Source organism: Phalacrocorax carbo, chromosome 14, assembly GCF_963921805.1.
Source record: "Phalacrocorax carbo chromosome 14, bPhaCar2.1, whole genome shotgun sequence".
Lineage (NCBI taxonomy): Eukaryota > Metazoa > Chordata > Aves > Suliformes > Phalacrocoracidae > Phalacrocorax > Phalacrocorax carbo.
This window is the reverse complement of record NC_087526.1, coordinates 15,959,658-15,985,060: the sequence shown is the minus strand read 5'-3', so window position 1 is coordinate 15,985,060 and position 25,403 is coordinate 15,959,658. Positions and strand designations below refer to the sequence as shown.

The 25,403-nt window shown below is 43.6% G+C and overlaps 1 protein-coding gene across 1 annotated transcript in view; it reads left to right on the top strand.

Annotated features, from left to right (window-relative positions):
* AHCY (adenosylhomocysteinase) overlaps positions 1-13,212 on the top strand; it is a 28,521-nt gene extending 15,309 nt beyond the window's left edge. The window contains exons 6-10 of the mRNA XM_064465017.1: positions 166-373; positions 1,208-1,295; positions 2,202-2,319; positions 8,935-9,129; positions 12,220-13,212. Of these exons, the coding sequence (XP_064321087.1) occupies positions 166-373; positions 1,208-1,295; positions 2,202-2,319; positions 8,935-9,129; positions 12,220-12,351 (741 nt within the window). The 3' untranslated portion in view covers positions 12,352-13,212. The remainder of the gene's footprint in view (positions 1-165; positions 374-1,207; positions 1,296-2,201; positions 2,320-8,934; positions 9,130-12,219) is intronic.
* Positions 13,213-25,403: the final 12,191 nt, after the last annotated feature.

The following is a 25,403-nucleotide window of genomic DNA, read 5'->3' as shown; positions in this document are numbered from 1 at the left end:
ACATCCAACCAGGTGATCCTCTTCTCATCCCTCACTGTGGCTAAAGTATTTAGCTGTCAGCCTCCTGGTTCATAGTACTTGCATGTAAATCCATTTTGTTTCTCTAAGGAATTTTTACTTGAGTGACTTCCTTCTGTTCTGAAACTGCTTCTTTTTCTTCCTCAGAGCAAGTTTGATAACCTTTATGGTTGCAGAGAGTCCCTCATTGATGGCATCAAACGTGCTACAGATGTCATGATTGCTGGAAAAGTAGCAGTTGTGGCAGGTTACGGCGATGTGGGCAAAGGCTGCGCTCAGGCCCTGCGGAGCTTTGGAGCCAGGGTCATCATCACTGAAATCGATCCCATCAATGCGCTGCAGGCAGCCATGGAAGGTGAGAACTGAAGGAGATGCAGAAACATGCATCTGATGGGGGTCTCTGCATGTCAGTGTAGAGCAATAAATGATAGTTGGCCAAGAAAGTTTCACTGGGTTTCAGCCCTCTCCCTATTAAGGTAGAGCTGACTCCAGTTTAACTGCAGGAATACTTTCCTCACAGTTAGGGAAGTTTATTAGTACAGGCCTTGAAGATGTGTTTGGAGTCATGGATATAGGGACCATAGTGGGGTAAGGCCCCCATTTCATAACACTGTAAGCCTGGTTTTAAATGGGTTCATTATCTTTAAGTTGTGCAACTCTAACCTCCAGTGTGGGTTAGGACTTCACTAGAATACCTCCACAGTAAAACACCAGGCCTTGCCTTTAGTAGGTGTTTTTGGAGAGCAATGCCATGCTCTCTGCCTTTCCAGCTCTGCTGACAGCATGCTATGGAAGCTGTGCTGCTCATTCTGTGGGTGCCACATGTAACTCTGCTTCTTAGTACGTTTATCCCATTTCTATTCATACCTGGCTAGAACCTGCAGGTGTCGTGGGTGCACTTCCCTGTGCAAACTTGACCCCCTGTGTTGTGCCAGATGCTACACCTATGGACATAAGACATTGAATGTATAGATCTACAGATTGGAAACAGGTGAGGGATAGATGTTTTTTTGCTACGTTGGTATTAGTAAGACAAGTATGCCCACTACCTTGCATCCTCCATGGGTCAGGTGTTGGCACAGAATTTTCTTACTCATTCTTTCTCTGTACTTTTCTACTTGTAATATTGTAGCCCATTTTTTGATAAGTGCTGGTGGTTGGGTAGAGGAATAGCTTTTTCTCTTTTCAGGTTATGAAGTTACAACCATGGAGGAGGCCTGCAAAGAAGGCAACATCTTTGTTACCACCACTGGCTGCACTGATATTGTTCAGGGCAGGTATGGTCTAGCCACTTGCTTTAGTGAAAGCATACCTCTGCAGTTAGAGATTTTTTTTTTTAAATAGTCATAACTTGTCAGCAGTAGGGTGTGGGCTGGCATACAGTGTCCTTTCTGGACATCAGAATTTAGCATCAGTTTAGCGAGAAATCAGGGCTTTGGTATTTCACTTCTGTTGGATGTTGCCACATTGCAACTGTACCTGTCTTACAGTGTGTAACCATGGAGAAACAAAAGGTGTAGAGGGATAGAATTCTGGAGTATGAGAGCATCAGGGCTAAATTCTGTGTTAGGATGGATAAATGTGAACAGAAGGAGGTAGGTAAAGGTCGAATGGTCAAGGTTGAAAGTGATTCCATCTGAGTACACATTAGCAGACTTGAAACTAGCCTCAAACTGCCTTGCAGTTTTTTGTTATCACTTAGATATCAATTTATAGCCCCTCCACTCTACATAAACTCATTCTTATCTTTGCCATTATGATTGTACATGTTGTAGTGGAAGATCAGATTAAGTGGGAGGAGATAAGGCCATTAGTCTCTAGAGATGTAAAACTGTTTTCTTGATGACCCTGAAGTTTCCAGCAATTCTGTGTAGGAAAGAATAACTGCAGGTATTTTGATCTTGACCAATTAAACAAAGTAGTTTTGTTTTGCCTTAGTGGGAAAATATTTTCTCTCCAATAACCTTTTTATATCCTTGGGAAATGTCCTTCCGTAGAAGCTTGAGTTTTTTCTAGTAGACTTCACATGCCTGGAAGATTACCAGACCCACACATCTTTTGAGAACCAAATGTGATCAGTGAGCTAGGCACTTCTCACTTCTGCTTGAACAGAGCTATGGACCAGAGTGTCTTGTGCTGAAGAAAAGGTTTTGTGCATTAATTTTTGATATAACTTTTTTCAGGCACTTTGAGCAGATGAAGGATGATGCCATAGTGTGTAATATTGGACATTTTGATGTGGAAGTTGATGCAAAGTGGCTGAATGAAAACGCAGTAGAGGCCGTGAATGTTAAACCTCAGGTGAGACAGCCCTTGCACAAAGCTCTCCTGCTAGAAAGAAGCAAAACCTCTCTGTTTCCAGAAAGGGGGGCGGCATTTCTCTCCAGGTACTTTGTGCTTCTAGCTTTCTTGGAAGCCAGTGTTGCTCTAGACTGATCAGAATGGAGATTCTGCTACACTCTTCCCTGATCAAACTGGAACAAGCTGCACATCATAGTCTTGTGTTGGTATTAAAGCAATTGGTTCTGTACAGCATGGTCTCTGGCGGGAGGTGCCTGGTGTGGCTGCATCTTTCTCCATGTGCTCCTACTTGACAAAAGGTACCTACCCCTTAGTGGTGGTTGTGTAGACAACTGCATCTAGTTCATCCCATACAGGAAGTCAGCTTTGGGGATGGTGAGGAGGCATGGAAATGTGCCTTTGATAGCCCCCAGCTGAAAACAATGCCATAACTCAGTTTCAAAAAGCAAGGTAGATGATGAATGCAGAACAGACCATTAGAGACTGTATAACACTTAACAACGGAGCCCATAGATTGCCCAGTGGCTGATCTGAATTTGCTCTCAGGTAACTGCTTGCTCACATACTGCTCCGCACCAGAACAATCCTGATCCTGGTGCAGGATACCAGGACTGGAGTGAATCTCAAGGGAATATCTTCTGGGATTCTGTCAAGGTTTGAAAAAATTCACGCATCTTTGTCTTCAAAGCATTTTTTTTACTTGACTTTGAAGCCTCAAGAAAGCCTGTGTGGAGTTCTGCCAAACTCAGACTTCTCTTCCAGACTTCATGGCTTCATTTTAGAGATCTATGTAGACCAGAAGTCTGTGTGTGGGTGGACAAAGTGAGATGTTTTATTCTTGCTCAGCTTGCATTCCCACCGAGTATTTACCTGAACATATGGCTGTAGCTATGCAGGAAAATAGGGATCTAAAAAATTCAGCTTCTCAGCTGTGTCCTAAAGCAGAGAAACTAAACTAAATCAAAACTCTTTTGTAACATCAGCGCTGAGGGAGAATATCATGTAAAGTGAAACAGACTTTGTCTGACTTGGCATGGGACTTCTAGTTAGCTTTTAAAGAGGGAGTGTGCTTGCTGATAGGAGGATTCTGGGACAGGTTTTCTGCTTTTTAAAAAAAACACCACACCCAAGCATGTGTCTTGGAAGGGCAGACTGAGATCTACTCATTTTTATAACTCTGCTGTGGCTTTTTGGCCACCCACATCAAACTCCTGCTAAGCAGTTGTGAGAGTCTTTTCATTATCCTGTTTGCTGTTGGGATACTCTACATGGGCTCAACTGGGTATGAAGTTATACCCTCAGGTTCTCACTACATTCAGGTCTGTTCTTGCCCGTGACCTTAGTGTGGGGCTGACTTTGCTCAACAGCCTTTGCCCTAGAGGTGCCTGCAGCTAGCTGCTTGCTTTCTGGTAGCTTGGGTTTTAAAACTAAAAATGGGACTGCTCAGAAAGTAAACACTGAAGGCTAAATTGGATGTTAATCTGGTAACACACAAACTACCTCCACATGGCCATTCAGTGTGGCTCTTCAAGCCCATATGAAAGATTTTGTCACTATTGGCAGAGGAAGTAGACCCTTTTTCTAAATGTACTCTGTATTGAAGGAGCTAGTCTGTCACAGATGAAGTAGAATGAGATGCAGTCTAGTCCAAGGTATAAAAACTGTAACAAGTTTCTGGTTAAAAATAGATTATTTTTGAAACAGGGTGGAGTTAGGGTCAAGGTTGTCCATATGGTTTAATGCTGAAGATGTACCTCACACCCTGAATATCTCCGGTCTGGTCCATAAACTGCTGCTGTTGCAAGCAGCATGTTCAGAGTGATGGAAGAGAGATACCTACTTGCAGAGCAGAAGCTGTGAAAATAGCAGCCCAGCATGCTATGGGTGCCACAAGTGTGTTTGCTTAAAAGTCATTAGCTAAAGTTTATAAAAGGTGTCTCTGGCAGCCCTGAGTGAACCACCTCTGTCTCAGCTTGATGTACAGATAGCTGGAGCCAAGAGGATTTACTGGGGGAACTAGCACTTTACCTGTGGGCTGCTCTTGTACTTCTCCTTACCCACCTACTGGTTACCACTGGAGGTAGGATGTACTTAGAGGTAACTGATCTTATGTGGCCATTCCATATGTTTGAAGCTGCACTGAAATGAGGATGACCTATAGATGTGTACACTGCTAGGCCTAATAAAAGCTGGTCCCTGGCTCAGGTTAGTACTTCGATTATGTTGACTTCTAGTAGTGAATTTGAAGCTATGTTCACTTGTTTAAATCTCCAGTTGGACTCTAGCTACATATAGCATTAAATACACCATATACCCCTGTGCTCTGTTATGTGTCTGTTCAGGTTTCTTGTCCCTAGACTTCAGACCTGCATGACAAGGCAAGGAGGTACCTGCTGAGCAGATGTTATATGAACAAGTTCTGCTCTAAAAGCTTCATTATTCTTTTTCATTCTCTGTGCCTGACTGCCAAGGTGGCTGGGCAGTTGACCAGGAGTGGACTAACGCACATCCTAAAAGCTGACTTGTTTCAGAAGGGGGAGAGGCAGGACTGGGAGGCAAAATGTGACTTCAGAGCCCCAAATTCCGTGCCTGAAACAAATTAAAAGGCATTGAGTAGAAATTTGCTGCAACTGCTGAACCCTTCCAGGACATGCATTAACTTTAGGTTTAGAAACAAGCTCCCAGAAGGTATCCTGTAGCTTCTGTCCATCACCACCTGCATGGGAATTCATCTGCATGTGTTGGGACCTTTTTCAGGGCAGCAGTGATGAGTCATTACAATAACTGATAGAATTGCTCTTACACTGAAATCTGGGAAGGAAATTATCAGTTTGCCACTTCGGCCATCGCTGGTTTCTCAGTTTTGTTGCTCAGATTCATCAAAAGGAGACTTCTCTGGTTGTCTTGTCCCCAGTGTTAGAGGCCTCAAGGGGAGGTCAGTCCTGTGTTAAAGGTGTGAGGTCTTGCACTTATCTTTAGAATAACATGTTTTTTTATGTCAGTGTTCTGGGTGAGGTGTCCTGTGTTTCATAATACCAAGTACTAACTCTCTAAATATTTAAGCTTTTACCAAGACCTGGCAGTTTTTTTCTATATCCTGTAGCAGGGAGGGGAGTATAGTACAAGAGCAAAAATCTCTAACCTCATGTGAAGACATCTGTCTCTTGATCAGGGGATTGATGCCAGAGCTGAGGGTTGCTAGACTCCAGCTAGAGGTACAGAGTAATTATGAAAGTGTCCAACATGGTAGTTTTCAGTACCATATGGTCTCCATTTACAAGTGGTGAGCTGGAATAAAAGATGTTTGATACTGGGGAAAGGAAAACATCTTATTGTGCTATTCTGACTCATCTGTTGCTTTCCGTGTACATTTCAGGAGGAAATAGACTTATTACTGAAAAGCTGGCAGGTTGTTTAAAGTATAGATTTGCACTGCAGCCCTGCTCAGTTGCCTTTTTATATTGGAGACTGTAGCATGACCTCAGCTCCAGAGGGGAAGGAAAGGTCAAGGTTGGATCAATGAACTTGGGCTCTGAAAAAAATTATTCATGTATCATAGCATGGAGGTTGGTTCAAAGCAGCCAGAAAGTCCAGAGCAAGCTAAATGCTGATGGGGAAAGGGAGGAGGCATTTGTAAGTGTGGAGATGAACTTAATGCTTGGATAACTTGAATTCTACTTCTGTAGCCATTTCTTGAGCTTATGAATCAGCCTGTGTATCTCCCCATAGATGAGATGTTTCCACAGCACTGACATAAGCCTCTGCTGGTACTGCTACTATTTTGTATTTATTTCTGTGCAAAGACACTTGCATTTTCTGCGTTACCCTGTGCATTGAATGACTTGTGTCAGCAGATTGCTGAAGGTGTGTGATTCCACACACAAGCCAGCAGCTGACCAGATGCAAGTTGTGTGGATGTTATATGGATGTAATATTTTGACACCTAAACAACCTGATTCAGACTTCAAAACTGAAATGCTACTTAACTCCTACCTTGTAGTAGTTTAAATTGTAAATGTAATTTTAAAAGTAAATAATAATGTAGCTGTTCTCAGGGTTTTTAGTGTTCTTCTTTGTCTGCTTCCTTATTTGTTTCATTACTTCCTCCCATAATCTTACAACAGCTCATACAGTATTTTCTGGGTGGACTGAGCACTGTCACTGGTGGCCCACAATGAAGAATCAGCATATATAAGAAATATTGCAGCCACTCAGTGGAGAGCATTCTTACTAACCCTACCTTGCTGTACTGCTCTTGGACAGGAGAGATTAAGAATGTTATTTAGGCCTTTTCTCTGAGGTGGTAACTGCATATGTTGTGCTGAAAATAATCTGTTACATGAACCCAAGAAGTACAAAATAATGCTGTGCTTGAAGCATGGCTGGGGCAGATGGCACAGACCTGCTCTGAAGGCAAAATACCTATTATATTAAAAAGGCTTCTATTGCTTTACTTATTACATTTCTGCTAAGGACATGCACAGATGTTTTTTCAGAAGATGGTGTTGTTACAATTAAAGCTTCATCCCACATGGCTTTTAATTTATAGGCCGAAGTTTTAAGAATAAAAATGAAAGTGATATGTTTTGCTTCATATTAAATAACTTTTGAGACTAAAACTATAACTACAGTTGTGGGGAGGGACCCTTTTATGTCTTTCACAGTTGCTGTGCTATGATGGTATAGGAGTCCAGTCTTGTTTAATATCTTTATCACTGACCCAGACGGGGGGCTTGAGTGCACCCTCAGTAAGTTTGCAGGTGACACCAAATTGGGCAGGAATATTGATCTGCTTGAGGGTAGGAAGGCTCAACAGAGAGATCTGGACAGCCTGGAGTAATGGGCTGAGGCCGACTGTGTGAGGTTTAACATGACCAAGTGCTGGGTCCTGCCCTTGGGTCACACCAACCGCAGGCAGCGCCCCAGGCCTGGGGCAGAGGGGCTGGGAAGTGCCCGGCGGAGAAGGCCCTGGGGGTGCTGGCTGACAGCCGGCTGGGCATGAGCCAGCAGTGCCCGGGTGGCCAAGGAGGCCACCAGCCCCCGGGCTTGTGTCAGCCCTGGTGTGGCCAGCAGGAGCCGGGCAGGGATGGGGCCCCTGTGCTCGGCCCTGGGGAGGCCCCACCTCGAGTGCTGGGCTCAGGTTTGGGCCCCTCGGGACAAGAAGGGCCTTGAGGGGCTGGAGCGTGTCCAGAGAAGGGCAGCGGGGCTGGGGCAGGGTCTGGAGCACAAGTGTGCTGGGGGGCGGCTGAGGGGGCTGGGGGGGTTTAGCCTGGAGAAGAGGGGGCTGAGGGGAGCCCTTCTCGCTCTCTGCAGCTGCCTGAGAGGGGCTGGAGTGAGGGGGGGGCTGGTCTCTGCTCCCAAGTTACTAGTGACAGGATGAGAGGAAACGGCCTCAAGTGCGCCAGGGGAGGTTTAGGTTGGATATTAGGAAAAATTTCTTCACTGAAAGAGTGGTCGGGCACTGGCACAGGCTGCCCAGAGAGGTGGGGGAGTCACCATGCCTGGAGGTGTTTAAAAAAAATAAAATGTGTAGATGTGGCAGTTCAGGGCATGGTTTAGGAGACATGGCAGTGTTAGGATGACAGTTGGACTTGATGATCCTAGAGGTCTTTTCCAACCTTAATGATTCTATTCCATGATTCTAAGATAAATGGACTTGTCTAAAGCGTTAACCTCTGTCAGTGTTGGCTGTTGATTATCTTTTAAGTCTTTCTAAAGGTTTGCTCTACTCCCATGTGCTTGGTGTGGCATGAGCAATAACTACCAGTGAATACTGAATGTTCTTGTAACTTACCCGCCATATTGGTGTTTCAGTTGAACCTCCTACAGGGATGAAGGCAGGGGAGAGAATAGCCCTAGGACTGGTGGAAAGGAGAAGCAGAGTTCACTTTAACATTGCAGAAGGCCAATTGTGCCCAGACAATTGATGCACATATAAAGTGACATATCTTCTGAATTTTGTGGGACTCTCTCATATAGCTGAAGACCTGTCTCCTTAGCCCATCTGAGACCTGATTCTATGTGCAGAGTCCTGTTGTCCCCATCATAGCTTAGAAATCAGTTGAAGTGGAGAACCATGTCTTTGGCCCCTGAGAGAAAAGGAGAGTACACCAGAAGCTAGGAGGGCTGTTTATTATACTGTAAAACATACGCCTTATAGAAGTGGGAAGAGTTATAGGGGAGCAGGTGCAGCAGGCTGAGGGCTGTCACTCTTACCGCTGTTAGATGCAAAAGCTCTGGCTGTTGCATGCAGAGGTGTTCCCTCTTCTCCACACCAGCTGTTACAATTAAGCATATATGAACTGCATTTTACTGCTAGCAGCATGCTCCCTCCACAGCCATCTGAGACAACATGCACGTGGAAAATCCAGAACTGGATACCTGGTTAAATATGAAGCAAATACTAAGGTTCATGTTGCATGAAGTCCAGAATAGCTACAGGCTTCACAAAGACTGGCTGGGATTTGAGGGAGGGATGTTTTGATTGTAATTGAAGTCTGTGTTGCAAGCCCACTGCTGAATTGTTGATGTGGGAAGAAAGCCCACCAAGCTTTGCATGATTTAAAATGCTGTCTTTCCTCTGACATCGTACTGCTCCTGCATTTTTCCACCCAGGTGGATCGCTATACACTGAGGAATGGCCGTCATATTATATTGCTAGCAGAGGGCCGACTGGTCAACTTGGGCTGTGCCATGGGTCACCCTAGCTTTGTTATGAGCAACTCCTTCACCAACCAGGTGCTGGCACAGATGGAGCTGTGGACCAATAGTGACAAATACGCTGTTGGAGTCCATTTCCTGCCAAAGAAGGTGAGTAAGAATAGCAAAAAGATGCACTTGTTAGGAAGCCAACCTAAGATGTGATCATGTAGATAGGTTTCATTTGTGCTTGAGTTCATTTTCCTACTGAATGTTGTTGCAAGGAGCTTCTGTGTCTCAGTGAATGCTTAGCTTTAGTCATGCCGAGTCTGACGTGGGCTGGTTTTTGTGGTTGACCTGTTGTGCAGAGCTGGGACTTGTCAGTCACGTGTAATAGGAACATCCAGTCACTTTGGCTTGACCTGGAGCTCTTCCCTAAGGTGCTGGGAAGCCCTGTGCTGCCTTGGGGTAGTCAGGGAGCTTCTCCCAACTGACTTGTTCCTTCTGTCAGCATTCACAGCAAGTTTTCACATGCTTGTCTAGTGGGGCAGAGTTGAAGCTGGAGTGAAACCAGGAACAGCTTTGACTGTAGTTGATAGTCTGGGTCCCATTTTCACCTGAGCAGAGCTTACCACAATCTGGTCCTCATAGCTTCAACATACGGACATATTCCCTTGTTTCCCTTTAAACTTATTTCTGCATTCTTTGTTCTTGGAAAAATCTGGATCATGTCAAAACTTGCAAATTCCTTTTATAAAACTATCCTGGTTTCAAGTTTCCAAAACAAGCCTGAGAATTTGACGTGGTCATTGAAAAAGATGTTGGAGTTAAATCCCACTGCCTTAGGAATTCAGCCAGGTGTGAGACTAAATGTAAAAATGCTTTTCATTTGGGAAGTAGAATCTGTATATCTGGGCTTACTTATGAAGTGTTTGCTGAAGGACCTAAGATTCCAAAACCATCCATTAATGATCAAGCAAAGCATACCAGAAACAGTGTAGGAGTTGATCAGCTGGCTGACAGTCATCTTCAAAGGAAAAGTTTTGACGTTATCTCAAAAATGATAGACCAATGCTGCTAATAAAATATGGCTTCATCCACTTCCTGAATAACAATTTTCAGTAAGCATACTTGAATTGGAAATGAGAAGTAATGCCCAGATCAATTACTTAGAATTGCATGTTAGTGGAGCCTATGGCAGTGATCTTTTCAGGTTCATATACTGTGGCAAAATGCTCTTTTTACCCTCTGTGCTCCATAGAGAATTCCAAAGAATAAAGCAGTTGCCTTGTCAGAAGTAACAAAAGATGGGCAGAGAGCTTTGGTAATTTTCTAGCTAGTATCTTTCCTTGTTCTGTGTAGTAGCTTTGATGTCCAAGTGTAAAATATAACAGTTACCAAGTATCTTACACTGTGTTTTGACTGCAAGAATATTGCTTTGATGATCAGCTATTACAAACATGCACACATTTCTGCAATGTGTGTTCCTGGAAATCTAGGCAAACTGTTGTGTCATGTTGTTGGCACCAAATCTGTCCATCCTTATGCTTAGCTAGCTGATTTGAAGATAAGAATGTCAGCTTACTTCCATCTACATTTTTGTACCTCTTTATCTAAATTTTGAAGTCCCAGGCTGAAGCAGCTGTGAAACAACTTATCTCTGCTGTAGTTTGACAACTTGATCTGGGAAATGTCAGGGACTCGGCTCCTTCTCAAGTGGATGTGATCTGTCTTAAACTTGCTGGGAACACACCTATCAGATCGTCACATATCAATCTAGTCAACCAGATATGCATTCAATTTTTAACCTTCTTTTTTTTTTTCCTGGCAGGACTTACTAAGCTTAAATACTTGTTTCCCTTCTAAACAGAGTCCTTCCAGTTAGATTTTCTTTCTTTCATGAATTTCCTCACTCTTAGGTAGTGTTCAGTAGGTTTCATGGTTCACTTCCATGTTCTTCAACCACTTGATCTTTCTTCAACCACTTTGTCGTGCACATTTTTGTCTGTGGTGGTTCCCAAGTGCTCTTGGCAGTTCTAGTAGGAGCAGGTTAAGCTGCAGTGAATTATACTCTGTACAGATGTAGCTTTTTACCTGGTTCATTACAATAGATTACTTCAGAGTGGTTGCTTGTTACTACACTCCCTTTGAGTGGAAAACCTAGGACTAGTTATTAAATCATTTAGGACATGCTGGTTCATACAAGCTGAAGATCTGGCCCTTGATTTTTTTCTTGTTGATTTATTGCCCTTCAAATATATTGAAACCTTTCAGATCTGTTTAGTACAGGGGAAATACCGCCAGTCTTTCCTGTGCTGCTGGAATTTAGATTTACCTTATCTATTTCCTTAGCAATGGTTACTTGTATTTTTCAGGAATTACAAATGGTGGTCAAACGTGTCCTTCTGTTGTAACTCAGCAGCACCCGATCCCTCCTTAGTGCTGTCTTTTCTATCTTGTAATATCCTTTGTAGCTGTACATTCCTCTCTGACATAGCTAGTTTGCCATTTTACTGTTTGTTTTCTGCCTCTTCTCTACCTATCTTCTGTAGCACTTAAATGCCTTGTAACTTTACACATTTTTCAATCCCCTGAGTTTGCAGGTCTGCCTGACACCTCTGGGATAAAGTATATCAACATTTCTGAGCCTGTGTCCTACAGCCTAGCTTGGCTTTATTGTTCATGAAGGCAATACCAATAGATACTAGTATTCTTGCTGAATTAGTGATTCTGGAATTAATTTCTTAATACACGTACCCCTAAGATGGGATACCTAGGAAGGAGATGCATTTTTTCCCCCAGTATTAAACTTATCTAAAATTGTAAGATGATAGTCTAGTATGTCCAGGTGTCTTTGTAGTGGAAACGTGACTGGGGCTTTACCGTTCTACCAAACTGGGTATTCTTATCTGTGAACAGTTTGATCTCTGTTCTTAACTTGCTGGATGGATGTGAATACGTAAGAGAGATCTAAATGGGCATGATTATATAAAAGTTCTGTCTCACTTAAGCTTGACTCCCTCGGAAGTGTGGGGCTTTTCCATCTGAACGCAGTTCTCTCAAAGCAGGTGCCTCTGTGCTTAAGCAGGTGAGGTATGTTGGCAGGAAAAGAGCTGTCTGACTGTTCGTCTGTGTCAGCCTGTTAAGTCCTCCTTGGGGCTGCTGTTGGTTTTCACATATTCATTTCTCACTATTGACCATGACTTCCTGAACTAATAGAACTCTGTTCTGCTAATATTGTCTCAATGTTTTCCTTTCCAGCTGGATGAAGCTGTGGCTGCTGCTCATCTGGATAAACTGTGTGTGAAGCTGACAAAGCTGAGTGACAAGCAGGCCAAATACCTAGGCTTATCAAGAGATGGGCCATTCAAGCCAGACCACTACAGATACTGAGGAGGTGGCATTACCCAAAGACCAAAGTGCAGGGATACAACCTTCCAAAGCTCTTGTGTGTGCTGGGCTTCTGAGAGCAAGCCCTTTGCCATACTCCTCTCAGTGCTGCAAAACCCCTCTCCTTACCAAGGGAGCTTCAGGGCCTTATTTGTTAGTGGAAGAGAATCACTCTGACTCTTGGAATTGGAATTGGTTACTTAACTAATACCATAGCAAAAAGATCCTGTGCACCTTTTATTGGCCCCTAATATCCCAATAAGGGGAGCAGGATAGAAGATTGCTAAATGAAAATGCATAGTCTTGTCAAATGTGTGACTGACCAGCCTCTTTGAACAGACTAACCAATAAGATGGGGAGTGGTTTCTAGAGGGAGATGCTTTTTCCCATGCCCTGCTCAAATCAGACGAATCCTATTAGGAGGCTGGCAGTGTCAGGCTTCTCTCTACAAAGGTGCCCTATCTGGAGTGCATGTTGTGAAACTGGAGGAAGTAGGGAGGAGTATAGGTTGCTTGGTCTCCTTCCTATAAAATCAACTTAGTGTCCTACTCGGAGATTGAGCTGGAGTTTTTTCTGGGTGACTTTACTGCGTTAGTTTTGGTCAGAACAAAGACCCTTCTATGCTTCTTCCATACCAACTTGAGGGAGGGGTGAGGCAAGATATTTTTAGCAGCCTTTTAGAGTGTCATGAATGTCTGAGAAGCTACTGAGGGAATGGTTAGGTTTAGGGACCTTGTCTGATCCTCTGAATACACCAGCAGCACACTTCTACCCCCAACCTGATTTTTCTGAGTTGTCATGTCCACTGTATCTTGTTTGTCACTGACTCAAAGTGCTTTTATTAAAGATCTGACTGTGGCCTGACTTGTTTTGTATGGTGGGATGCTCTGGGTTTTGCCATGGATTTGTTTACTTTTGTGTGGTCCTTAAGCTACTGAAAATATTTAATGTGTCCACAGGGGGCTTCCTCAAGACAAAAGCCAGTGCTGTGGCTAGCCTGCATCAAATACTTGAGCTGGGAAAAGCTGCTCCTCAGGTTGAGTATTTGAAGGGCTGGCTCTTACAGGAAAAATGCTCTTCGCTTCTGCCCACACAGATTTATCTCTGTATATGTCATGGAAGTCCTCTCTTGCCACTGTCCTCTTCAGTCAACATGATGCAGCAGGCCACCTCTGTTTCTGGATGTGAGAAGATGAAAGGTTTGGTATGATGTTAAAACATGCTTGAAGTGCTCTGAGATTCATGTTCGAGCACCAGGTGTGATGTCAGTGATCAATTAAAACAGATGGTATAGAGTATGAACTGTTGGAGGAGGAAAAGAGGATGAGTAAACAAGGTGTGGCTCAGTATACCACTCTTTGCATTGCTTTGTTTTGCATTGACCACTAAAAAGCACTGATTTTAACTCAGTTTGGGTCCCACAAATCCCAAAGGGGATTATCCTTTAAACTTACATACACACACAGAGCTCCACAGAGACACACAGTTGCAGTACACATCTAAATGTAGGTGATGGTCACTTTGTGTCATGCATAGCTGCATGTGGCAGAGAATAATAATAGAAAATGCCACTGTAGAACAAATGCAATAGAAAAACAAGGACTGAGTGTTGTCCTTCTTATTCTTCATTAGTTTCCTTTAGCTGGGCTTTGGCTTCTATAAACCCATTTCTCAGCTGAACATCTGCTATCCTGGAGTACAGGGTTGTAATTCTGTTGCTGGACTTGGATCAGAATAATTTATTTAGGAAGGGCCACCTGGAAGTCTGGTTCATCCCTGCCCTCATACCAGGGCCAGTTAGGTCAGCTTGGAGGTCAACTTGCCCAGGTGAGTTTTGGTTGTCTCTGGGGACAGAGATCACATAACCTCCTTAGGCTTGTTTCCCAGTATTTGGGAATATCACGCTCTAAATTAAAATCTTTTTCTGTACACTTAACTGGAATTTCCTGTGTTGCAGCCTATGCTTATTGTTTCTCATTTTATCCCTCTGGACCTCTGAGAAGGATCTAGCTCCATCTTCAGTACCTGCTTGCATTAGGTGGTCATAGGCAGCAATAAATCCCCCTTCACCTTCTCCAGGTTGAATAAACCCAGGTCTTAGTCTCTTTGTGCATCCTATGCTTCAGTCCCCTGGTCATCTTGGTGGCCCTCTACTCAGATGGGTGCCCTCAGGTATATCAATGTTGTCATTATACTGGGGAGCCACAACTTAATGCAGGTGTCTTTAAAGAGCCAAACAGGAGAAGGATCTCTTCTCTTGACCTGCTGTCTCTGCTTTTATTGGTACAGTTCTGGATAAAGTTTGGCTGCTTTTCTACATGGGCAGTCAAGGACCTTATGCTTCACAGTCTCTGGAGGAAAGGCTGTGCTCACCTTTCTATCTTTGATCAGTTTTGTTTGGTGTGATTTTTTTTGTTGGGGGTTTTTTGTTTGGTTTTTTTACAGTAACAGATCCAGTGGAGCATCTCCCTTAGTTGGTTCATTGATCACCTGTGTCAAGAAATTGGCCTCGATAATCTCCATGAATCTGAATTGCTTGTGCACAAACCTACTGCTCTTCCAGCAGATGCCAGAGTGCTGAGATGAAGTCTGCCAGGGTTTGCTATCGAGAGGGTTTTTCCAGCTATCTAAAGAAAATTTCAGCCACTTCCTATTCTAGTCAGGTGGTGTTTGGCAGCTGCCCACCACAGTGCCACCTGAGTTGGTCTGTCCTCTGATACTCAACCCAGGAACTTTTGACTCAGTTCTCAAAGAACTCCAGTCTCACAGAAATGTAAAGATGAAAGGGCTAGCTGACACCCTGAATTTAACTAAATGCATATTCCATTGGGTGATCAACATAATGTGTTATGATGGCAGTGTGCGTTTTTGTTTGAAATGTTTTGGGAAGATTTGTCAAGTGTTCTTAAGTGGGGCCTAGCAACCAACTGGTTCTGTGTTAACGATGCTCTGTTATAATTTTGTATGTTGGGTAGTGGGTTAGGGCCTTTCTCCCCCCATACTCTTCTGTTTACATTCATTACAGATTACTTGCAGAATTCATGTGTTTAATATGTAGAGAAATCTATTTGTGTGTGTATATGCATATATATGTTTGGTTTTCCTTGGAAGACTTGAGGTCTTGTGTTTCCTGGTTGTCAGAGCTCGTAGGAAGTCTGGTAAACATAAAGCTCAGGGGCAGCAGCTTCTACATTTCTGAACATACTTCTGGTGAGAAATTTTATGTGCGAAACTACGCCTGGAGAGCCTAATGCAAATTTGTGTTGTTTAGCCTCTGTTCAAACTCCAGAGGCTTTAAGCACATGAAATTGTGATTCCATAGGTGAGTCAGGGGAGTGTCCAGACGCCTTTCAGCTTGACTAGGTCTGAAATGTCTCGCCTGCTTTGAAGGCCCTGGGCCAGGATACTAGACCATCACTGTGAGAAGGAGGAGAACTGTCTAGTGACTTCCTAGTACAGGATTTTCATTGATCAAACTTATGAAAACCTGATTTGCTGCTGAAAATATAGTAGTTTGAACAAGTTAGCAATGTGGGAATTTGACTTGAAACATGGTTTGAGTCGATAAAATATAAAATTCATATGTGGAATATATTCTGCTAGATCTATTGTATTGGTTGAAGAGGACTAGATCAAACACAGACCCTAGTAAAACCATTGGCAGAATTTCTGTGCCTGCCTCCCCACTCCCTGCAGAGCAGCTATAGTTTAGCGCTGCCTGCAGAAGAAATGCTATGCCCATTACCTATCAACAGAATAGTTTGCAAATTGGCAGTGTTAATGCAAGAGGGTGTTTGATATTTTTGTTCAGCTGTTATGGTGCACTGTGGTAGCCATTGTTTAGGTACAGCTTAGCAGCCTCTCTTCCTAAATGGGTCATCTTAACTCTTGCTATGGTATGAGGTATACTTTGGCCAAACTAATGTGTTGCTTCAGTTTGAACTCTTCCTCAAGGGCAATTTTTAATAACCTTTAGGGTAAAGTATACAGACTTCATTTCCATTTCAGAAGCTTTCCAGAATGGATGGAAGACTTTGAAACATGACTTTTGTGTATCAGCTGATTTCCTTTTAAAAAAAAGTATATTGTTGTCTCATGTCCTGACTCCCTGCTAACTTCTTGATAGGTGTCTGATCTGTATTAAAGGAAAAGTGTGCTGGGGTGGCCAAGGAGGCCAACAGCCCCTGGGCTTGTGTCAGCACTAGTGTGGCCAGCAGGAGCCGGGCAGAGATGGGGCCCCTGTGCTCGGCCCTGGGGAGGCCCCACCTCGAATGCTGGGCTCAGGTTTGGGCCCCTTGGGACAAGAAGGGCCTTGAGGGGCTGGAGCGTGTCCAGAGAAGGGCAGCGGGGCTGGGGCAGGGTCTGGAGCACAAGTGTGCTGGGGGGCGGCTGAGGGGGCTGGGGGGGTTTAGCCTGGAGAAGAGGGGGCTGAGGGGAGCCCTTCTCGCTCTCTGCAGCTGCCTGAGAGGGGCTGGAGTGGGGGGGGGTTGGTCTCTTCTCCCAAGTTACTAGTGACAGGATGAGAGGAAATGGCCTCAAGTTGCACCAGGGGAGGTTTAGTTTGGATATTAGGAAATATTTTTTCACTGAAAGGCTTGTCGAGCACTGGCACAGGCTGCCCAGGGAAGTGGTTGAGTCACCATCCCTGGACATATTTGAAAGATGCGTAGATGTGGGGCTTAGGGCCGTGGCTTAGAGGTGGTCTTGGCAGTGTTAACGGTTGGACTTGATGATCTTAAGGGTCCTTTCCAAACAAAATGATTCTATGAAATCACTCAGCCTTACTGCTTGCATGCTATTTATTGGCAAGAGCACATCTGCTGTCACTGGGAGTTTGACTAAATCATTTACAACAAATTTTAGCTGTTTTTTTAGTTTGTTTTTAACCTACGTGCAATTAATTCAGTATTCAGTCTATCCTAAGGTTGAGCATCTTGATTCCTTTAATATGGGTTATCAGTCCCACTGTGATTCCCTTACAACGGTTTTAGCAAGAGCTAATGACTGAAGAGTAGTAACACCAAAGAGAGCCCAGCATCTATAGGTGTTGATGCTCCTGAGTGTCCCCTCCTCAGCACTGAAAGCCCATGCATCAGCTCATATGGCATCCCACATCTGGCATAGTGAGTCATATGGCAGTGACAGACTAGCTTTTTTCGCTTGTGTGACTCAGCACAGCAGATGTCACAGATGGGGTGAGATGTGGGCCGCAGGCTCTCGGGATCTGATGTGCAGGGTCCCAGAGAGGGGAGATGGGTCGTTGCACCGTATTGCAAATTTATGCCTTTGCACGGGCAGGGGTGAGAGTGTGAAGTGGGAACAAATGCAAGTTTCATACACAAATTTGTGAAACTTAGCAGGTCCGGTGCACGGGCAAGCAGGGTGATGCATGTAACTGCACGCTTGCATGTGCTCGCTGCGACAGGCACCGTGAGGAGGCTGTCCTGCCGCAGCTCGATGGGGTGCTGCGCGATGGTGGTGTTTTGTCAGGCTCGTCCTCAACTGGGCTGAGCAGCCCTGCCTTCCAGTTCATCAGCTTCCTCCTCCACTCTTGTTTGCAGGCTCATTTTGAAAGGCAGAAATAAAAGGAGTGATATTTCCAGCTGTGCATAAACGAGGTCCTGTTTGGGAAAGTGTGTACAGTATGTCAGAGGAATGTGGAGTGGTGGTGTGTGCTCTTCTACATAAACCAGGAATTGACTCAGATTTACATCTTCCCTTCCGCCCCCTTCCCCCATATACTGGCAACCACTGGCTGAGAACTGGGAAATGCATAAGTCCACTATAGTTAACAGCTGTTCCTCAAAGTTAGCCATTCCTAGGTATTAACAGGGATATTTAAGCAGATCAGTAAAAAAGACCACAGTAGTAAAGCAGTGCTTAAAACAGACCTGGTTACCTCACTGGGAAAAGTTCTTGTTTAATGCTGTGCCCAATTTCAGTTTGTTTTTTAACATCTTCAGTAGTTTCCACTGGCCCATTGCCTTTAGTGTGGTTAGGCTGTCCCAGGAATGTAGTGAGCACCATCTCCTTGGGCAGTCTGCCCCTGCAAAATGATTGAACCTGGTGGTAAAATAAAGTTAATGATGAAGGATTGTAATCCTGGTCTTTAGACAGGTCTCTGATCTGGCCAAGGAGGGTAATCACATAATTCCTCAAATGTCTTTTAATGCTTTAGTTATTGTTACCAGTGAAAATACTATCCTCTTAAATATGGCAACTCTTGTCCCTGTTTTCCCTCCACTGATGAGTCAGAAGTGATAAGAGTGCAGGCTGTATGTTTTTCTCCATTTATCTCAACAAGATACAGTAGTGTTCATGATTTTTTAAAAAGCAGCTGATGTGCAATACAGTCTTGCTGTTGCTACTCTATTTTTTTCCACGGTTGGATGTTCTGTGAAATGGAGATTGATGGAGGTGCACAGACAGCCTTAGGAAATATGGATGATTGCAAGTTGAGAACAAAAGATGGGTAAATTAATGTTCCACTGTGACTGATTCATGACTGAGCTTGTTTTCATAGCAGTGGTTCTGCTGTGATCCAGAATTTCTCAGAAGCCAATTGTGGCTTTTAGCCTTTGAGTCTTTTTTGTTAAGACAAATTAAATGTAGTAAATGTACACTGTAAAGCCTCAGTATTTTTTGCAGGAGCACTGATTGCCACTGGGCAACTTTGCACCTATAAAAGCATCAATCACTGCTAAGTATTTTTTCCTTTTTTAAAATCACTAACCTTTCATGAGTGCTTGTGGTTTGTATGCCAACTTACAAAAAGCAAAACCAGACAAAATACTGAAAGAAGAAAAAAAGTCCTGTGGAAGAATACTTCCAAAAGTTATTATGGTAAAAATAAAAGGGGTTGAGGTTCTGCAGCATCCTTTTGAATTGGATGGGGACTGACATACCTTCTGCTTGTCCAGTTCCCTGGAATCTGTAGCAGAGATTAAACTCTTTAGGATATCTAGAAAGTCTATAGCAAAGTTTTTACTTCTTGTTCTATCTGTAAAGTCCAGAGACACTTTTCAGCAAACCTCTAACTTTCCTGTAGCACTCTGGTTTTGGTTTCATCAACTGGGAAATAATTTCCAAGACAGAATATGAAATGGGCCACATTCATAGGCATCTGCTCCTTTTCCCTGATGGAACAGCAGCATTTAGAAGGCAACTGAACAGCGTTTTAGTTGCAATATTGCAGATATTGGAAGCATCTTTAAATGTCTAGTAATCAGGCTGACACCCAGATTTTGTTTTGAGCCAGTGCTTATTGTAGGTATCTGCCTTGCATTATTAACTTGATTTCCACTCAGAACAAACATTTGGTGGTCCTGTTTTTCCTCCCCTCCAAAACTTGCTTCCTATGTGTCTTTTATTAACAACTGAATACAAACCCCTTTTGACCCTTTTGGCAGTGAAGGCCTTTGCATGTGCTATTGTCTGACCTGCCACTGAGATAACATTTTGTAGGTAAAGAACCACATCTCTGACCAAACCCTTGTGCTTAGAAGAAAGCAGTAGTGATGGAGGGATGTTGAACAAGTTGAAGAGAGTAAAGGGAAGTAAGCCATCTAGTATACTTTAGCGCTCCAAATATTTGCTACCTGAATGGAGCAATTATGATAAATTGAATCACAGCTTTGTAGTAAGGAGATCTTTTAAATACTAAAACATTCTAGCTTAAAGTGGCCTGGCTCTACCAGATATTTGAGGCCTTTCAGAGTGAGGGGACCCCTGACTGCTGAATTACTTTAAATGCATCTGTTCCCATTTCCATTCTGGAAGACTTAAAGAATTGCTGTCTTTCACCTATTGGTGAAAGACCATTAGCCTTTAATGACTTTTATCTGGGTTTTTTTTTTGTTTTTAAATGCCACACTCGTTTATGGAACAGAAGGGAGAGTGAGATTCTTCCTTGTATGTTCTCATGCTTGATTTCTGGCTATTGCTGTTGTAAGTTGTGTAACAGTAGTGTTTACCTATTGGAGGCAGCTGCACAGAGTGAAGGGAAGCCCGTATGAGATCAGGAATGACATTTTAGCTGAGGAAACTGCCAAAAATAGCCAGTGTCCCACAGGAACACTGTTAGCTAAATCCACCTGATGGTAGTGAGTGATGTTGTTCATTAAAGTATATTAAAGTCAACAGAAGATTTCCACTGGTTCAAAGGGGCCTGAACTGGATCCCTAGGGAGGGTATTTTTTTGTCTTTTCCTTCCTTTTTATGTGTTAAATGAATGCCACGTGTGAATTGTGTTACGACATTATTACAGCTGTTTTAGGGCTCCTATATTTAAGGCCAGGATTTAATCTCAAAGGATTTCCTGGGTAGAAATACCTGTGCATATGCCATGCAGCAATTATAGTATTTTTTTTTTAATTTCACGGAAAAATCTTGCAGAAGTGACTAAAGCCTCATTTTTCTTGTGGGAGAGGTGGGAGAGGGACTTAGCCATGTGTTGGCCATCTGAGAAGCTTGCCAATAAAAATTTTTGTATTACCTCAGGAAGTAATCTGCAGGCACCACAAATTTAAGGGCACTTTTAAAGTGACTGATTGCTCTTTCAGGCAGCCTAGTGTCTCTGGCCTTGTGCTGCTGCTCCAGGTGGGGATGGTCTCCTGTAGGTCCCATGTCACATCTGCCAGCCTTGCATGGGTATTCCTGATGTGTCTAAGATGGCACTGGGCACTTAAGGCTGATGCTGGTGAACTGGTCCTTTTGTGAAAATCAGTTACTAGAGTTAAAAAAAGGGGGTCAGATTTTCATATCCCTCTTCTTAGTTCCTTCAAATATAACTGTGCAAGAAGCAGAAAATACATGTGATTCTGGAGGACCAGAAAAACCTAAACTAGCCTGGCATGCCAGATTAACATTTGGGTGTTTTGGCCCCTAGATCAGGGTAGTTTGCTGAGGAAGGGGAAGAAAATTCGACCAAATCCTCTCTAGATATAAAACTTCTCTCACTGTTGTTCAGTGTACTAGAAATAGCTAATCAAGAACAGAGCTGCAAGCTCCTGCTGACTTCAGGATCCTCAGTATATTGTTGGATCCAAATAAATGGGGAGCATTTTTAAAGCATGTTAGCTAAGTTATCAGTAGAACATCTCAGGATCTCTAATCTGGAGCTTTCTGGAGCAGCTGTTGTCTTTTTGTTGTGTTCAGGAACGGCATTAAGCATATTATGAGTACTGGGATATTACAACATGTCCTGTAGCTGGCTACGTGACTAACTTGGGTGAGGACCCACAAGATTTCACTTCCATTTTACAGGCTTAAGGAGCTACTAAGAGTGAGGAAATGCGTTACAGGTCTGTTGTGTGCATTCCTGTGCTTTGTGCTATACCTGCATTGACAGGAGCTGATGATGCCATTGAAAAATACCTAGTGGAGTCTGGATACTAGCAAAGTGAAGCCTGAAACAGCTCAGACTGGAGATTGTACAAACAGATCAAAGAACTGCTTACAGAAGGCCAAGATGCAGCACTGCCCATATGTGGGCCTACTTGTGATGCCTTCAGTTGCATTATTATGACTACACTGTGGCTTGCTAACTGTAGCCTTTAGCAGACTGCGGGGCCTCACTCATTGCTTTTGGTTGGGTGCCCATCAAAAGTGACATGGGACTTTGTCTCATCCCCACAGTTAGAAAAGCATGCGGTGGTCGAGGTCATTTGCATTTGACACAGGAAGCAATTATTTATTTTCAAATATTAAATGTTCTACAAAAATCTAAGATTATCTGTTTGGAAATGAGTAGCTGCTGTGCGCTTTCTGTTTTGGCAATTAAGTGTAGTGTCTGTTACCACTCTGTCCCAGGTATTACAGTAACAATTAGGATTTTGCAAAGCAGTAACCATAGCAGGCCATCCCACACGTTTCTTTCTGTACATTGGAGATAGCTGTGTGGAGAAGGCTGTCCAGAAGGGCAACGGTTCAGAGCTCAGAAGTAGGCAGAAAAAAATGTGAAGTGCTCGTGTGTGTTAGGGGAGTCTGTTTCTAATTATTTTATTTTTCAACCCTATTCTGCAACTCAGGGTCACGTCTCTCTGAGCTAAATGGGGTGCTGGATGTGAACAAATGCTGAATTGGTCTATTTAGTCCGTTTCTAACGTCACTTCTGGCCATAGAATTGTCTAATCAACTTGGAATGCTTTGAAAACTGTTATGATTTAATGTGTTTTTTTTTTTACATTGGCCTTGGATGTCATTTAATGTCTGTGACCTCGTTAATGTGTCCTCAGGACTGCAGTATCTCAAGAATAGTGTGTCACAGTACTCAGAGAAACATGTCTGCCATAGGACTAAGATGGTGTAATCCTGGGCTGCATCAGAAGCAGCGTGGCCAGCGGGGCAAGGGAGGGGATTCTGCCCCTCTGCGCCGCTCTGGTGAGACCCCCCTGCAGCGCCACGCCAGCTCTGGAGCCCCCAGCACAGGAGGGACATGGACCTGTTGGAGCGGGTCCGGAGGGGGGCACAAAAATGACCCGAGGGCTGGAGCCCCTCTCCTGTGAGGCCAGGCTGAGGGAGTTGGGGCTGTTCAGCCTGGAGAAGGGAAGGCTGTGGGGAGACCTTATTGCGGCCTTCCAGTACTTAAAGGGGGACTATAGGAAGGATGAGGGCAGTCTTTTTAGCGAGGCTTATTGTGACAGGGCGAGGGGTAGTGGTTTCAAACTAAAAGAGGGTAGATTTAGACTAGATATAAGGAACAAGCTTTTCTACATTGAGGGTGGTGAAACACTGGCCCAGGTTGCCCAGAGAGGTGGTCGATGCCCCATCCCTGGCAACATTCAAGGTCAGGTTGGATGCGGCTCTGAGTAATGTGATCTAGTTGAAGACATCCCTGCTCACTGCAGGGGGGCTAGACTAGATGAACTCTAAAGGTCCCTTCCAACCTAAGACATTCTATTCTAATTTTTGCACTGTAGAATAGACCTCCCACAGAGTCGGCTTTGGGCATGGCACATACAAGTTCTTGGCTCCTCACTTTGGTTATACAATTTTCCATCTGGTTCTCCTATAATTCATTTCATCATGAGGTTAGCACTACCTCTGCATTTCAAAGGGACTTTATTGAATCTTTCATCACCCTCAGCCAAAGCAGCATCACAGATACTGTTGACTTATCTACAGAACTTGGAAAAAGTTGTTCTGCCTTCCATCAAATCTTTCCTTCTATGAGAAGATCCTAATGACTGACATGGGGAGTTGTTTGATTTTTTTTTCTCTGGGGTCTCCCATACAGTTTCAGTAATTGGCCTGGAAAACTATGAGGTGTTTAGAGCTAGTTTAGTATAGTTATTAAGATGTTACGTCTACCACTTGTTTTATCCTTAGGATAAACTCAGATTTTATGGTCTTTGAGTGTGACAGTAAGCAATCAAGTCAGGACTTTGGATGGAAAAACACAGTATCTGTTTTAATTTCGTACAAGGTAGGTAATATTTGGAAAAGGTAATAGTGATTTATTTGTGCTTAATCCTACTAAGCTGTAATTAGGGTAAAATTTCCATTAGTCTCTAGAAGCAAAATAACTCTGTTATGAAGCATTACAGGATCTGTCTCTAAGCTTGAATTCCAAAAAGTTTTCAGTGGTGACATTTTGGTATGTGACAACTGAAAATTAAACACTTCATCTTTGTCATGCATATGTTTTATCATCTGTATGCTGATGACATTTTAGACAGGTCCCTTAAGGAACTCCTACACTTACAAACTACTCCTCAGTATAAATATCTGTTCAAACGAAATACAGGAAGCAAATATTAGGTGTACATGTTTTACTGGTTTCTCTATTCTATCAATACCTCATGCAATGTGATCTTTACTTAGAAAAGTAACGTCACTAAGGCTAATAACAATTTCAGAGTACTTGATTATATATAATCCTTTGGTGTGATAGATGAATGGCAAAGAAAGCATAACTTCTTTCTAATAAATTCCAGTTACAAAAAAGGCTTATTAATAAATCAAATTTGTCAAAATGCACTACATATAAATGCTATGTTAAAAAGTCTACGCATAGGCGTTGAAAAACAAATCTCATTATTTTATGAAAGGATTTTCCCTTTCTTTTCATTGCATATGTGCACCATCCTGTACTTCACTGGTTCAGCTTCCATGCTTCTCATTGTGGGTCTCGGCATGCTCCCGTTCCTTAGCTGACAGCCACAGCTTGTGGCTAAGATCTTTGTTAATGAGGTGGATAGTGGGACGGAGTCTACCCTCAGCAAATCTGCGTGTGACACACAACCGGGAGGAATCACGGATACACCAGAGGATTGTGCTGCCATCCAGAGGGACTTAGTCTGGAGAAACAGTCAGACAGGAACCTCATGCAGTTCAACAAGAAGTGCAAAGTCCTACACCTGGGGAGGAACAACCTCATGCACGAATATACGCTGGGGCCCACCCAGCTGGAAAGCAGCTTTGTAGAAGAGGACCGGGGGGTCCTGGTGAATGCCAAATCGAACGTGAGCTGGCAATGTGCCCTTGTGGCAAAGAAGGCAAATGGTGTCCTGGGCTGTGGTGGGAAGACTGTTGCCAGCAGGTCAAGGAGGTGATCCTTTCCCTCTGCTCAGCACTGGTAAGTCCACACCTGGAGTAATGTGTCCAGTTCGGGGCTCCCCAGTATGAGACATGGACATACTGGAGAGAGTCAAATATGCTTTTGGTTTTCTGTGGTGAGAGTGACTGAGCACTGGCACAGGTTGCCCGGGGCGGCTGTGAAGTCTCCCTCCTGGGAGACAGTCAAAAGCTGACTGGACACGGTCCTGGGCAACCAGCTCTAGGTAGCCCTACTTGAGCAGGAGGTTGGACCAGATGACTTCCAGAGGTCCCTGCCAATCTCAGCCATTCTGTGATTCTGCAAAGCTGGAGTGGGACCTGCTCTCTAGAGAACAGCTATTTGTTTGATTTCTGTCTCCTCTTCCTTCCCTTTACTCTCCTCCTGCTCCCCTGCACCCTGGTAAAATATAATTTTTCTGACCAGTATTCTGGTAAGAAAATGATACTGTTTCCACACAAGAAGTTGTTCTGAGATTATTGATATTTTTGTATTTGAA